This window comes from Aquarana catesbeiana, linkage group LG08 (assembly GCF_042186555.1).
Source record: "Aquarana catesbeiana isolate 2022-GZ linkage group LG08, ASM4218655v1, whole genome shotgun sequence".
NCBI lineage: Eukaryota > Metazoa > Chordata > Amphibia > Anura > Ranidae > Aquarana > Aquarana catesbeiana.
Window position 1 is genome coordinate 89,919,102 of NC_133331.1, and position 15,882 is coordinate 89,934,983.

Consider the following 15,882-nt stretch of genomic DNA (forward strand, 5'->3'; position numbering starts at 1 on the left):
TTTGCACTTTTTTTAGCTGTTTTGGGCACTTAGGCATCTTTTCTGCTCGAAAGCTCCTCTCAAAAAGGTGCATTTGGCGTGAGTTTTTCATCTGTTGTAAGCTCTAATGCCTTAAAACTCCTGAAAAAGTCATAGTGTGCATGGACACATTGGGGTTGATTTACCAAAACTGCAGAGTGCAAAATCCGATGCAGCTCTGCATAGAAACCAATCAGTTTCCAGGTTTTTTTCGTCAAAACTTACTTGAACAAACTGAGCCCGGGTTCACACCTATGCGAATTAGATGTGCGTTTCCGCATATCTAATTCGCATAGCAGGAGAATGTGACTGGCTCCCTATGGAGCCAGTTCACATATCTCCGGGGCGGCTGCGGAGCGCACTGCACAAAAACGCTGTGCGCCTTTGGCTCAGTTTCAGGGTCGAATTTGGCCCTGAAATGGGGAACAGGGACGCACAGCACTCCTGTGCGATCCGCAGCCCGTTGTAGTGTGAACCCGGGCTTAGAAGCTGATTTGCTACCATGCACAGCTGCACTATATTTTGCACGCTCGTTTTAGTAAATTAACCCCAATGGCTAACATGAAGGGGAGTTTCAAGACAGAAAAAAAATGAGAGCTCAAATTAGCTCAAAAGCCTGTAAGAGCAGCTTCTTTGAAAATGCAGTCATGAGCCCTAACAACTGGCTGCTTATCAATACACATTGCTTCATTGCGGCCAAAGATCATCATCATCAGAGAGAAGCGAATGGGGAAGGAGACAGTCATAGATGGTACACTGTTTCCAAGGGCAGGTGATAGAACAACAGCTGTCTATGGGATTCAGTAACAATGGGCATGCCTGGATTTGTAGTTCCACTACAACTGGGAGGATATACTTCTTCAGAGGGCTCAGATTGTAGCAGATCAGAATAGCATATCTTCCTATTCATAGAAGAAACTGCTATATGTCACACAGCGGTTAATCACATTAGAGTATCAGGATTACATTGTTTCTAGTAAGCAGCTCATAGAAGTCAGCTGGGAACCCCCTTCCTATTAGCAGCAAGGCTCACATGTCATTTCCTATAAGCCCGCCCCCTACAGAATCCCCGCCAGGCACACAGTCTTTGCGGAGTCTCCCCACCCTGGCTGCATTGCTGTGCTTTCTTTAGGGAATTGGACACTGTGCACTTATCTAGGAGGACTCTGCACACTGACAGTAAGTTGTTTCATGTACTTATCATTGCATTCAGGTTGTTTTTTTAACAATTCCTGCAATTAGCTTCATAAAACAACTTCAATCCACTTTTTTTCCCCTGGATCAGATGGATGATTCATGCATCAAACTTTCCCTTTTCCTTTCCAAAACTTTTTTTTTTTTTTTTTTTTTTTTTTTTCTTTTTAGACTCAGTTTGGTCTTATATAAAATCTAGCGCAGAGTGGTGGATTGCAGTATGAAAGCTCAGCAATCAGATCTTGGTTTGTCTTGGTGTGCTCAGCTGCTGAAAGATGATACTTTGATGCTTGATCTATTCTACAGCAATCTTTTGCTCTTGTAGAAACTGGAAGACGCAGTCCAAAGGGACGATCGGTGGTAAGAAGCTGAAGCTGTTAAGGGCTCATACACACAGGCACAATTAAAATGGCAATATGTATATATGTTGAATCTTGCTAGCAGAAACATCCAGTGTTTAAAAAAAAAAAAAAACTTTCCAGAAGAGTATTTTAGCATAATTGACACCTATAGACTTGTTTGGAAATGCATAGTAGGTGTATCCTAGCAAAGCTGGAGGAGTGGATCAGGAATAATATGCTTCCAAATGCTGTATGGACCTAAATTCATCTAAATGTGCATAAATGCAAGTAGTGCCATTACATGGGGGTTTGTTGCATTTATGCATATTTAGATGCATATAGGTCCATACAGCATTTGAAAGCATATTCTTCCTCCTCCAGTCCTCCCAGCTTTGCTAGGATACACCTATGCATTTCCAAACAAGTCCTATAGTGTGTGTGTGTGTTTTGTTGTTTTTTGTTTTTTTTTCTGATCACGGAGTGCTACTCTACATACAGAGCTAAATGTCTCTCTATGTATGGACACCTGGGCTTTTTTTAATGGATCTGAACAAAGCTCTATTTTAGCCATACACATCTGAAAGCTGCAGATTATGCACCTGTGGTACGCAAGCCCCCAAAGTTTTTATTGAATAAAGTTGCTAGGAGGGGAAGAAAAATCGTATGTGTTTTTTCTTCCTATGAATCGGGACTGTAGAAATTGTGTAGCACTAGATGGGTACATGCTATAAAGGGGGAATCGTCCGGATACAGAAAATGTGTATTGACTGGAATTTTTATACAACACACATTGATTACATTTATAAATAAAAGTATGGGGGGAGGGGTTTTCCCACATTTTTATACTTACCTTGGTGGATGCAGCATGGGATCGATGCTGCATCTGTCCCCTGGTGTTTTTACACGGAGAACTGAGCCATCGAATATTGACGTTCACTCGGTTCTCGCAGACCCCAGAGAGGAGAGCTGCTGTCAATCAGCAGCTCTCCTCTCTGCTCCTCCATGCTCGCTGGAGTGCTGAGCTGTGGAGGGGGGGGCGGGGGAATTGGTCGTCTCAGTCCCTCTGCAGCTCAGACATTTTGGGTTGGAGTTCCAGTGGGGGCAATGGTTCTGGTGAACTGGAGGGGCCCCCAGGGGATTCCCTTAATTTGCAGCGATATCCTTTTTACTTCCTGTTTTGGCTATGGGACAGGAAGTGAAGGTAAATCTTCCCAATGGGACACAAATGACAAAGACAGGGATTATAACCATCCCTTAAGCCCCATACACACTATTAGATTTTATGCAGGTTTTTGTCTTCAGATTTACCAAAACCATATAATATGAGGTCAAACCTTAACCGTTTCCATTTGAATGCAGTCAGGTAGGCCCTTGTACTAAATGGTTTTGGTAAATCTGAAGACGAAAATCTGATAGTGTGTTTGGGGTCTTACGCTATCCACAATTGGAAATAAAAGTGTTACCTATAACTCTACTTTAGGGCTTAGCAAGTAAAGATCTTTTCAGGGTGTGTTTTGTTTCCATTACAACGAATACAACTATTTCTATTGTTATGTCTATGATCCTTAGTTGTATAGATCAATTCATGTGGAGAAGCTATAGTTTCTTCAGACCACAAACCTGAGAAATGGAGCAGGATAATGGACACTCGGGGCTTAATCAATTGAATTTCCATACATCCTGCTAATGGATACTATTTGGCCTTTCCAGGGAGTAATGTTTGCAATTTTAATGCTGATTCTTGTTGAATATTGAGTTACGGTAATTCATAAAGTCTGCATGAAAACAGTGGAAGCATTTTCTATATCAACTAGTAAAATGTCTGTCTTCCCTAAGAAATTAAAGCCGGAAGCAGTTGGCAGTCTGGGCTCATTGTGGCATTTGTTATAAACTGGACACTTCCAGGTGCCATTCACACCTGCGTGGGTTTTATATTTTTGCGCGTGACCGCATAGGGCATCTAATTCACTTGAATAGGCTGCCCTATGTGCCAAAGTAGTTCTGCCACGTTTTGATGTGACAAACTGCTCGTTTACTAGCCGCATTTGGCGTGCCATTAATTTTCCAGTTGTGAGAACACCCCATTCTATACTCTTTTTTTTTTTTTTCTTACAGGCTGAAATGGCTCCCATTGGCAAGGCTGTTGTGCACATTTGAGCCTGCTTTTTTAGAGCTTATTATGGAATTGCTTAGTACAACATTTTTATGAATCTGAGATTTGAGAGTAGACCTCCAAGTCTAAGTAGGAAGAAAGTGTTTTAGCTGCGGTTGTCTGCATGCAATTGCAGAAAGATTGTGTCCAGGCTCGATATTTTGTCCTTTAACAGCAAGTAATCAGTTTATGCGCTATTACATGCAGACAGCCATGGCTGCTAGTTTTTCATAACGCCCTGTGTCAGGGATATGCAATTAGCAGACCTCCAGCTGTAGCAAAACTACAAGTCCCATCATGCTTCTGCCTCTGGGTGATGCTGCTTGGAATATTTCTGAGGGTCTCAGCCAATCCCTGCATCAACATTTCTTGTGTTGATGTGGGGATCTTGTCAAGTGTTTTATTTTCATTCGACCCACTGGTTGAAAAAAACTGTATGTGTACCCAACTTTAAATTGGTGCACCATACACCTGCACACAATGAATAGTCTACATATGAACTCTTCTTCTATACCGCAACTAACCTATTTGCTAATACAACTGTATGTCACCCGAATATAGTAGGAAAGTTTGCCTAATGAGAGTACATTAACATCTTGGCAAGTTGGCAATAAATCTTTTCAGGAATGTTTCTGTTATCCGCTTTTGCCCAAGGTCCTTATCTGAAGATGACTTGCATAATGACGTTTCTCACATTGCATGCAGAACGTAACCTTGATGTTTCAGCATTCATGTTCTCGCCCTATAAAGAGGTGCAGCTGTGCATGGTAGTCAGTCAGCTTCTAACTTCAGACAAGGAAGTTGATTGGTTTCTTGATTTACTCTCCATTTTTAGTAAACCAACCCCCATGTGACTCTCCTTGTGCATGTTGTTTTGTCAGGTCAGACTCTTGGCAATTACGGCTCCTGTATTACCCACTAATATTTGTTTTTAGTCACACAAGACCCATGCTTGGGGCAATGGAGAGGGATCTATGTACAGAAAATCCCAACACTGGGCAAAAAGTGTACATAGGCATGGTTCTCTAAACTGCTCAATTGCTTTCTTCCCCAGGAACATTGATTTGGAGCTAATGTCTAGCACCTTAGATGATAGATGATGCCAGATCAGGAGACTATCATCTAATGTCTAAGTTCTCTTTCCCTAAATTTACTTAGAATTTTTATGATTCAGGTTCGAAGTTGTTTGCCGTTTTGATCCTTCTTTTTTTTTTTTTTTTTTTTTTTTTAAATCTTGGAAAATATTAGGCAGTTGATGCCTTTAGAATTCATTACCTTTTGTGTATTTATATTATGCCCTTCTCCCACCCCCCCACCCATTCATTTTTTTTTTTTTTTTTTTTTTTTTCTTTTTTCAGTTTACTGGAATGTGTTGTTTCCATTGAACTTTACTTTCTAGGAGACATCTGGTTAGACAGGTCTCTACTAGCTTAAAGAGTCAGACCATGAAAATGCAAAGGAAATTCTTATCTTGGGGTGGTGTTCTGTCAGATGTTACTTTTTTAAAGTACCTTTAATGTTACATTGTCTATGAAAAGAAAAACCAGTTTCACTAATACAATGTCATGACTTATTAACTCTAAGCTTTCACATGAAAGAGAAACTTGTTTCCTCCCTAGGCTTTAGTATAATTTTATACTATTCATTTTTGCATGTAAAATTGGATTCGGATATAACATCCTATTTCTAATTTGCGTTTTTTTTTTTTTTTATGTATTTTTTAAATAATATATTTAAAAATAACAAACATGTTGTTATACTTGCATGCTCTGTGTAGTGGTTTTGCACAGAGCAGCCCAGATCCTCCTCTTCTCGGGTCCCATGTCGGTGCTCTTGGGCCCCCGCCCCCCCTCCTGCCAGGTCCCCACACAGCAAACAGTTTGCTCTGGGGGCACCCAAACAGCCATTCTCCCGACCTGTGTCCATTCACACATGGAGCTGTGGCTTGGGGGGGCCCCCCCCCTCCGTCTCCTGATTGGCTCACTGGCTGTAATTGACAAAGGCCAAGAGCCAGTCAGAAGTGCTAGTCCCTGGAGAAGCAATGCTCTCATGGACATTGCTGGATTGAGTGGGGGCTCAGGTAAGTATTGGGGGGGGGGGGCTGCTGCACACAGGTTTTTACCTTCATACATAATGCATGAAGGTAAAAAAAAACCTTTTGCCTTTACAACCACTTTAACTTTGCCCATTTCTCCTCTGTGAACTACAGGTCACGCCTATGTTACGGTTTAGGAGAAGGTGTTCTGTAGTAGGAAACAACACTGCACCTACATACTGTACAGTGAGTCAGTGTCGTTACCCTGTGACAACAGCAGGATAGCCAGCTGACATAAGGGGGGGGCAAAATAAAAAAAATAATTCAGCCACTACATTTAAGGACAAGTTAGCTGTAATATGTTAAATATTTGATTGTGGGTTTAAATACGCTCTGATCAGTTCAGACAGATCTCAGAATGTCCAATCAGATTCAGCTTAGATCAGAATACTTGAACACTGATATATTTCTAGGTTTATTGAATAACCAGCATGGGATTTAATACAATCCTTGGAGTTGTTTTCACAAAAATTGTAGTTCTCACATATAACAGTAACCAACATTGGTGGCCTCTGCTTCATTGCATAATATGCTATCCAATGCCACAATTCATTTCATAAGACCTAAAAAAAATACTTTCCCGGCCCTCCCTAAGAGCCCTTTCACACTGGGGCGGTGTGGGCGCTGGCAGTAAAACGGCGCTATTCTTAGCGCCGCTTTACCGTCGCTTTACCGTCGCTTTAGTAGCGGTATTTGGCCGATAGCGGAGCAGTTTTACCCCCCTGCTAGCGGCCGAGAGAGGGTTAAAACCACCGCGCGATATGCTGGCGGTGTAGCTGCACTGCCCCATTAATTTCAAAGATGCTGCTAGCAGGACTTTTTTTTTTTTTTTCCGTCCTGCCAGTGCACCGCTCCAGTGTTAAAGCCCTCGGGCTTTCACACTGAAGTGTGAGGAGCGGCTCATTCAGGGTGCTTTGCAGGCGCTATTTTTAGTGCTGTAGCACCTGCAAAGCGCCCCAGTGTGAAAGGGGTCTTACGTTGGCACACAATGGGTTAACATGTCCTCTGGAACCCACAGAACTGCCTCTTCCTAGCTAAATAAGACAGCCCCTCCCGTGTTCTCTTTTTTTTTTTTTTTTTTGGTCATGGTCCAGGCCACCTGTTGATAGCAGTTGGTAAGTACTTTGGTTGCTGCAAATCCCTGCCGCACCACCCCTCCAGGTTCAGCCTCTCCTGGAGTTGGAAGACCCAGAATGTTGGAAGAAAACTTTCTTGAAACTGGGTGTCCTGTGTTCTTGGCCATGCAACACAAATAGAGCATTTGGGGGGGGGGGGGACCTTTTACATTCTGCTAGAAAACGCATCAAAATAAAAAAAAAAAATAAAAAAAAGTCTTCATAAATTTAGGCAAATCTGGATTCTGTTACATGTTTTTGGTAAAAAATCCCAAGGCGTTTGATTAGTTTGCGCAAAAGTTATAGCATCTACAAACTATGGAATATTATTATATATTTTTTTTTTTTTTAACCAGTAATGGCGGCTATCTGTGGCTTATAGCGGGACTGCGATGTTAACTGTGTGCTTAGCCAGTGTTTTACTATACACTGTGAGGTGCTTTTACTCAGTTTACATAGGCATATCGTCGTTCTGTCTCCCTGCCTGACGAAAGGAGGATATCGGGTACCACGCACCTGCTGATCATCTTCTGCTGTGTGTAATCATAGCGAAAGTGAGCCGCCGGCCGCGTGCACATATGCCCTGTATGCGGAAGTGTCGGATCACCAGTATCTATGTGATCCAGCGCACAGGTGCCACCCTGTAGCAGTAAAACTGCTACAGGGCGGATCCTAAGACCCCTTTCACGATGAGGTGCTTTCAAGCTTAAAAAAAAAAAAAAAAAAAAAAAAAAAGCACCTGAAAAGCTCCCGAAAAAAATATTTCCAGTAAAATCACTGAATGCTTTCAAACTGGGGCAGTGCGCTGGCAGGTCAGTGAAAAAACGCCCCTCTCCATTGAAATGAATGGAAAGCTCTTCAAAGGCGCCTATAAAGCTCTTCAAAAGTGCTCAGTCTTTTACTGGCAGTTTAGAAGCGCTTCTGTGTGAAAGGGGCCTAAGTAGTTAAACAGCACGGATATTCTACAGGTGTGCTATAAGTAAGCTCTGCAATGTCTCCATTGGCCTCTTCCTTGGGGTTTTTTCCTGTCTTGTATAGGCAGCGCACAGCACCACTCTCCTGGCTTTGTTTTCACTTTGGAGAGCAGCGGTGGATGATGTCACAGAGGGCAGGGAGATGGGGTGGTGTGGGATAGTGACCGCCAGTCATCGAGCCATAGCATTAGACCCCTTTCACACTGGGGCGGTGGGGGGGCTTTGGTGAGATATCAGGGGTCTTAATAGACCCCTGATATCTCCCCCTTGAGAAAGAGACCAAGGAGAGAGATTCCCCAGTCCCTTTCTCTGCAGCCTCAGCTGCATTGAGAATGAATGGAGAGAAGACAGCAGCTCCTCTCCATTCATAAAACGGAGACATCATAATCGCAGGAGATTACAATGTTTCAGTTATGTGAATGGACAGAGTCAGCTGACTGTCCATACACACAGCGGAGGGGGACAGAGGAATGGAGGGGGCATGGAGGATGAGGTGACAGTCAACGGTGATCGCGTGTGGGGGAGTTACAAGCACCGATCACCGCTGTATGTCACTAAAGCAGCTGAAAGCCGCGGGGGGAGAAGCTTGTAACTTTCCCACGCACCGATCACCGATGACTGTGCAGGTATCGGCGGAAGCATTTGCCCGAGTACAAGTACTTGGGCAAATGCTCGGTATCGGTGCCGGTACTAGTATCGATATCGGGACAACCTTAATTACAATAGTGGATATTAATTTGCTGTTGTAACACTGATCCTCCTCCCATGCCAATTGGGAAGCGGGTTTTGAGACCCATCACCCGACTGGCTGAAAGGACAGCAATTTGCTGCCCCCCCCCCCCAAAAAAAAACACCATTCGCCACTGGTGACAAGATAATAATCGTTATTCACTTAACCTGTCAATGGTCATTAATTTTTAGCTGATCGGTGTATACCCACAATCGGTGGCTTAACTAGTACCTTCTGGGCCCCCGGTGCAAGAAGCCAGGAAGGGCCTCAATCCGGGAGCTCTTGCCACTGGTCCAGGGGCCCTTACCAGTGGCAACTAGGATTGGCAGGGGGCAGGCCTCCTTGAAGTATCCAGGGTCAGCCCAGCTAGGGAGGAGTTGTTGGGTGGAAGAACTGAGAATGGAGTACTAGGCTGTCGGGGCCTTAGAGGGAGCTCCCCAATCTGGGGGGGGGGGGTGACCTTGGGCCTGGAACTCGGGAGCAGAATAGAGCCCTTGAAGAACTCATTAAGGATCCGAGCAGGAGTCAGAGGGGACAGCAGGAGCTAGTACTGCCAGGCAAGCCTTCAGAAGGGAACCACCGGTTACGGCCGGTTACAGCCAGGAGGGCTGGTGAGTGACGTGCAGTCGGAAGGACTGGAGAGGCATGCCGGAGAGGACTGAGAGGGAACAGTCAGAGCTGGGTGTGGAGCCAGTGAGGATTGTAATGTCATGGGCAGTGAGGTCGGGCAACTGCAGCCAGTGGATCTGGCAGAGTCTGAAGAGGACTTGCTGGGGGCAGTAGTCCACCATAGGATAGCTAGCACTAAAGACTTCCTATTTTCAATTCTTGCTACATTAAGGGATCTGTGGTCCCTGCCTGCAAAAGGCAGTTGCCGAGGCCTGACTGAGTCAGAGTTGGGCCTAACCATGTGCTAGCTGTGCCTGGAGTAAAGTGTTGTGCAGGAGAGAGAGTGAGAGTAACAGTCTGCAAGCAAGAGATGTGCTGGAGGAGACTGGGGTAGCTAAGTGTGTGTATAGTTGTCCCAACTGATTGATATACAATCAACCAATTGTTCTACTGGGCATCCCATATATTCCTATCCTTATGCAAGTTCAAATCCCTCAATAAAAATACAAAACAATCACATGAACTGTTCATTGTCTCAAAAGTGACTGGGAAGTGAAAGTGGTTGTAAACCCTTACAATCCACTTTTTGCTACAGGTAAGCCTATAATAAGGCTTACCTGTAGCTACCCTGGATATCTCCTAAACCTGCATGGTTTAGGAGATATCCCCTGTATCTGCATGTGCCAACGTCATCGGCACTGAAGCAAATGGTACATGTGTGCCGTTACTGTCGGCTCCCGCATGTATGAACGAGAGTGACGTCATCACGGCTCTGGCCAATCACAGCGCCGGAGCCGCGATACCCGGAAGTAACTCCGGGGGAAAATGTCGCCGGCCAGTGCTATGTATGGCACCACAGCGCGGGCTTTAGATCTCAGGTGAGTATTACATAATGAGCCAGTATGCTATGCATACTGGCTCATTATGCTTTTTGTCTTGCAGGTCTTCTCCCCCCCCCCCCCCCCCATGAGGGTTTACAACCACTTGAATGCCAGGCTGGGTAGGGTGACAGGTGGGCCACAACTTTCAGCAGCCCTGCAGGGGTACTGTTACAGTTATGAAGCTGTAGGCATGGTAGCTGGAAACCCTCATACCAATAAATGCACTGCTACTTTTTACAAGGTCTTCCAGACAAAAGGTACATTTTGTTCAGGGTATTGCTTAGGCATAACTTCTCACCTCTCTCCTCCTTCCCCTTTTTTAACTTTTATTAATTTGAAACTGGTTACTATATGTATACTGTAATGAATTGCATATATACTGTACAGTATAATTGCTAAACATCAAAACTCCATGTTAAAGAAACTCTGACTATAAAAAGTCTTGAAACTAAAACTGGCTCAGATAATTTAAAATGTGTTCTACATTTGTGTGGTGTGGTGGTTTTGTTTTTTTTTTTTTTTTTTTTACGTAGAATTCAGACAAACTGCAATAGGAAGTCGGGGAGGGCATCAAAATACTATATATAAACTGAGACGAGAGGAAATGAGCATTAAAAAAAAAAAAAAAAAAAAGGCATGTTATGCTTTTTGCTTGCTAAATTTTATTTTTATTTTGTTTTTACAGAATAAAACTCTTCTATATTTAAGAAGACAAAGCTTAAACCACAAGGAGACCTAATGGCTGCTTTTATAACCGAAAACTTTAAATTTTTAGCTCTGTTCTTCAAGAGCAAAGATGTAATGATATTCAATGGGCTGGTTGCCCTTGGGACTGTGGGAAGCCAGGAATTATTTTCTGTGGTGGCATTTCACTGCCCCTGTGCTCCAGAGAGGAATTATATGTATGGACTGGCTGCCATTGGAGTACCTGCTTTGGTTTTGTTTCTCATTGGGATTATGTTGAATGGCCACACATGGAATATGGTGGCAGAATGTAGAAAAAGAGCCATGAAGAACTGTTCTACCCCGGCCACTTTCCTTTTATTTGGATCCATCGCAGGGAGGGCTGCTGTGGCACCAGTGACATGGTCTGTGATTTCATTACTGCGTGGAGAGGCCTATGTATGTGCCCGTAGTGAATTTGTAAACCCGAACACATTGATGGGATTGGTCACTGACATTGGACCAGAAACCATGGCCAGAATCCCTTGTAAAGACGCACCAAGCAGTATTTTGGCGTATAAAGACGAAGTGATCAGGAGGCTACAATATGAATCTCAGGTAATATTCTGAACTTGCTTTTGTATGAGGTAATGGAGCTTCTTTGTAGGCCAATCCAATATTCAACAATACAGATCTGTACTAAAGAGTAATGAAAGTTGATCTCTATGATCAGGGCCCAGTCTGGGTGAAATGCGTTGGCAAGGTTTTTACCATGTTAATTCCAGCAAAATAAAGCCTTATATGGAGAGACCATATCAGTGTGTGGCATTTGTTGGATATTCACAGTAGTGTGCAAAGAGGGGATGGGCTCTTTATCTGATATCTATCGTACATTTAACTGATGAGAGCAGTGGAGTGTGGAACAGTGCACCACCCTTTGGACCTTTAACTGGATCTAAGATTTTGTTATACTTGCCTACGCTTCATCTTTGTCCGCTGTTCTGCCAGGTTTCCAGGTTTGGCATCCTTGGCTGGTTTGGGACGATGTAACTCCTGCACATAGGTACTGGATTTATTTCATCCCAGCAGGTATGCAGCTTTATGTATGTTGAAGCCTTTATTGCAGAAGAGACCAATTATTTCTCTCTGCAATAACTCTTCCTCCTTGCAGTGGGTATAGAAGAGTCCCCTGCCCGTACCCCCCCCCCCCCCTTTTAAAAATCACATTTTGTTGCTTTGCAGCCTGAAATGAAGACACACGATTTTTTTTGTTTGACCAGCTGTATTTACTCGATTTAAAACATCCCAAGTAAAAGGGGTAACGCCAACATGTCATGAATTCAAAACCAGAATTGCAGAGTGGAAAAAAGGATCACCTCCTTGTGTCAGTGTTTTGTTGAACCACTTTTTGCTTTTAATTACAGCCTATAGTCTGTTGGATATGGCTCTACTAACTTTGCACTTCTAGACTTTGCAATATTTGCCCATTCCTTTTTGCAGAACTGTTCAAATTCAGTTAAATTCGATAGTGACTGTTTGTGGACTGAAGTGTTCAAGTCATTCGCCAGATTTTCAATGGGGTTTTAACCACTTAAAGCGGAGACTTTAAGTGGAACTCTCGCTTATATGCTTCCTCCCCCCTCTGGTGCCACATTTGGCACCTTTCGGGGGGGGGGGGGGGGGGACCGAGAGACCTGTTTTTGATAGGTCCCCCTTCCTACTGCCGGAGACAGGCCCCCCTCATACTTCCCCTGCCGTCGGACCTATTAGTGCAGCGCAGTAGGGAACCAGGCTTCACTGCCTAGTTCCCTTACCAGTAATGGTGGAGACAGCACCCGGGAGTCGATCCGACGATCGGCGGGGGTGCTGACATCGCGGGCTCCCTGAACAAGTGCCCTCATATTAAACCATCTCAATACAGTGCACTATCACCCCCTTACTGCCCAAGCCATTTTTTATTTTTTGCTTTCAGTGCTGTCACACTTTGACAATTGCATGGTCATGCAACACCAAATTAAATTTTTATTTTTTTTCCCCACAAATAGAGCTTTCTTTTAGTGGTATTTGATCACCTCTGCGGTTTTTATTTTTTGCGCTATAAACAAAAGAAAAGTGACAAATTTGAAAAAAACACATTATTTTTTACTTTTTGCTATAATAAATATCCAATTTTTAAACAATTTTTTTTAAACAATTTTTTTTCATCAGTTTAGGCCGATATGTATTCTGCTACGTATTTTTGGTAAAAAAGCGCAATAAGCGTATATTGATTGGTTTGCGAAAAAGTTTTTTATAGCGCCTACAAAGAGCTCCCTCTCCCTCTCCCTCTCCCTCTCCCTCTCCCTCTCCCTCTCCCTCTCCCTCTCCCTCTCCTCTCCCTCTCCCTCTCCCTCTCCCTCTCCCTCTCCCTCTCCCTCTCCCTCTCCCTCTCCCTCTCCCTCTCCCTCTCCTCTCCCTCTCCTCTCCCTCTCCTCCTCTCCCTCTCCCTCTCCCTCTCCCTCTCCCTCTCCCTCTCCCTCTCCCTCTCCCTCTCCCTCTCCTCTCCCTCTCCCTCTCCCTCTCCCTCTCCCTCTCCCTCTCCCTCTCCCTCTCCCTCTCCCTCTCCCTCTCCCTCTCCCTCTCCCTCTCCCTCTCCCTCTCCCTCTCCCTCTCCCTCTCCCTCTCCCTCTCCCTCTCCCTCTCCCTCTCCCTCCCCCTCCCCCATCAGTGTTGCTCTATACTGAGAACACACATCCCTCTCCTCTCTGACAGGACGTGGATCTGTGTGTTTACACACACAGATCCACGGTCCTGCCGTGTCACCGGGCAATCGCGGGTGTCTGGCGGACATCGCTGCCGCCAGGCACGCGTATTGGGTGGGCAGGGAAAGCGAGGGCATCATATGACAGGCGGCGGGCAGCAAGCGGTTATGGACGGGAAGGATCTGCCCCATTAATGACCCAGCCCCCCCCACAAATTGAGCTTTCTTTTGGTGATATTTGATCACCTCTGCAGTTTTTTTTTTTTTTTTTTTGTGTGGGGTGTTGTTGTTTTTTTTTTTTTTTTTTTTTTTACTATAATATACCCAAAATCTTCAGTTTAGGCCAATATGTATTCTACATATTTTTGGTAAAAAGATCGCAATAAGTGTATATTGATTGGTTTGCGCAAAAGTTTTATAGTCTACAAAATAGGGAATAGTTTTATGGCATTTTTATTATAAATATTTATTTTTTACTACTAATGGTGATCAGCGATTTTTAGTGGGACCGAGACATTGCGGCGAACAGATCGGACACTTTTTTTTTGGACCATTGACCTTTTATACAGTGATCAGAGCTAAAAATAGCCACTGATTACCGTATAATGTGTTTTCTAACTGTGGGGGGGATGGGACTGCCTGGAGGAGGAGACCGATAGCAGTTCCTAATCTTTAGGAGCAGTAGATCTGTCTATCCTCCCCTGACAGAACGGAAATCTCTGTTTTACATTGACAGATCTCCATTCTGTCTGTCAGGAGCGATCGCGCCAACACTCATTGGCTCAGGCGTCCTAAAGCAGCCGATGTACAGGAACGGCGATTTGCCCAGAAGAGCCAACCTGCTGCAGTATAACTGCGGCGGCTTGTCCTTAAGAGGTTAAGTCTGTGCTCTGACTAAGCCATGCAAGGACATTCACCTTTTATCTCCTTCAACCACTGTGTGGTTTTTTTTTTTTTTTTCTGTGTTTTGGGTCATTGTCCTGTTGGAAAGTAAACCTTCCCAATAACAAATTTCTGGCAAAGGGCAGCAGATTTTCCTCAAGAATTCAACTGTGTTTCTCCCCATTTATTTTTTCTTCTGTGTTGACAAGTGCTCCAGTCCCTGCTGCCGAGAAACACCCCCATAACCGGATATTGCCACCTCCTCCATGCTTTATTGTAGGCATGGTGGTGTTTGGATGGGGAGCTGTATTGGATTTCCATCAGATAAATAGTTTGTTTGAAGCCAAATAATTCAATTTTATTTTCATCTGACCATAACTCCTTTTTCCATGTGGCTGCCGAATCTTCAAGTTGCGTTTTGGCAAAGCTTTGTCATGGCTGGATGTGGCCTTGAGGCGTGGCGCTTTTTTTTTTTTTTTTTTTTGCAACCCTCCCACACAAGCCACATTTGTGGAGAATTTGTGATTATTGTTGTCGCATGCACACAATGACCACTCTTTGTCATAAATTCCTGCAACTGCTTCAGAGTTGCTGTAGGCATATTGGTAGCCTCTGACCAGTTTCCTCCTGGCTCTTTTATCCAGTTTGGAGCGACGTCCTGATTCAGGGAGGGTCTGTGTTGTACCAAATACCATCCACCTTTTTAATAATAGACTTCACTGTGCTTCTAGGAATTCATAAAGCCTTTGATTTTTTTTTTTTTTTTTGTATCCACCTTCTGACTTGTGCCTGTCCACAACTTTAGCCTGGAGATCTCTTGCCAGTGCCTTGCCGCCTATAGTTTTTTTTTTTTTTTTTTTTTTTGATTGCTTCAGTTGCACTACAGGTCCTAAAAATGCTCCAGGAAAGCTCTTTTCATGCGAGCTAATCAAAAGGACTAGAGCTGATCACAATTGAAAGTCAAATGGCTTTGTGTGCCATTGAGAAGGTGTTTGGGTACACCTGATCTGAGTTTGCAAGTCATTTTTAGGAAGGGGTGATATTATATTTTTTCAATGGCAACATTTGGGTCACATGGTTTGAATCTCTATTGACCAAAAAATATTGCTTGTGTTTGTCATTGTTACTCTTACTGGATTATACAGTATGATAGACATAGACAACTAAATGTTAAACATTTGGTACTTATTTTAAAATATACTGATCTTATTGTTCAGCCACATAACATTGATGGCAGTTATGGTCTTATCCTCGTATGGTGTTTTCTCTAAACCTGGGGATGGGGGGGCAGGAGAAAAAAAATTACTATAGTGCCTATTCTATTTCTATACAATAGTTGAAAATTGTAAATCGAATAGCTACAGCAAAATGTAATTTTTAATATACTTGGAATAAATTAATAAAGCTGGTTCTAAGAGCCCAGTCGCACAACTTTCTCAACGCAGCCCCAATGCCAGATTCTCATTGTCTGTGCAATACAATGCATCT

At 43.7% G+C, this 15,882-nt stretch overlaps 1 protein-coding gene across 1 annotated transcript in view; it reads left to right on the plus strand.

Moving 5' to 3' along the window:
• The first annotated feature begins 1,078 nt into the window (after positions 1 to 1,078).
• The window catches only part of CALHM2 (calcium homeostasis modulator family member 2), an 18,360-nt gene continuing 3,556 nt past the window's right edge, over positions 1,079 to 15,882 (plus strand). The window contains exons 1-2 of the mRNA XM_073596119.1: positions 1,079 to 1,197; positions 10,795 to 11,390. Coding sequence (XP_073452220.1) covers positions 10,848 to 11,390 — 543 coding nt within the window. The 5' untranslated portion in view covers positions 1,079 to 1,197; positions 10,795 to 10,847. The remainder of the gene's footprint in view (positions 1,198 to 10,794; positions 11,391 to 15,882) is intronic.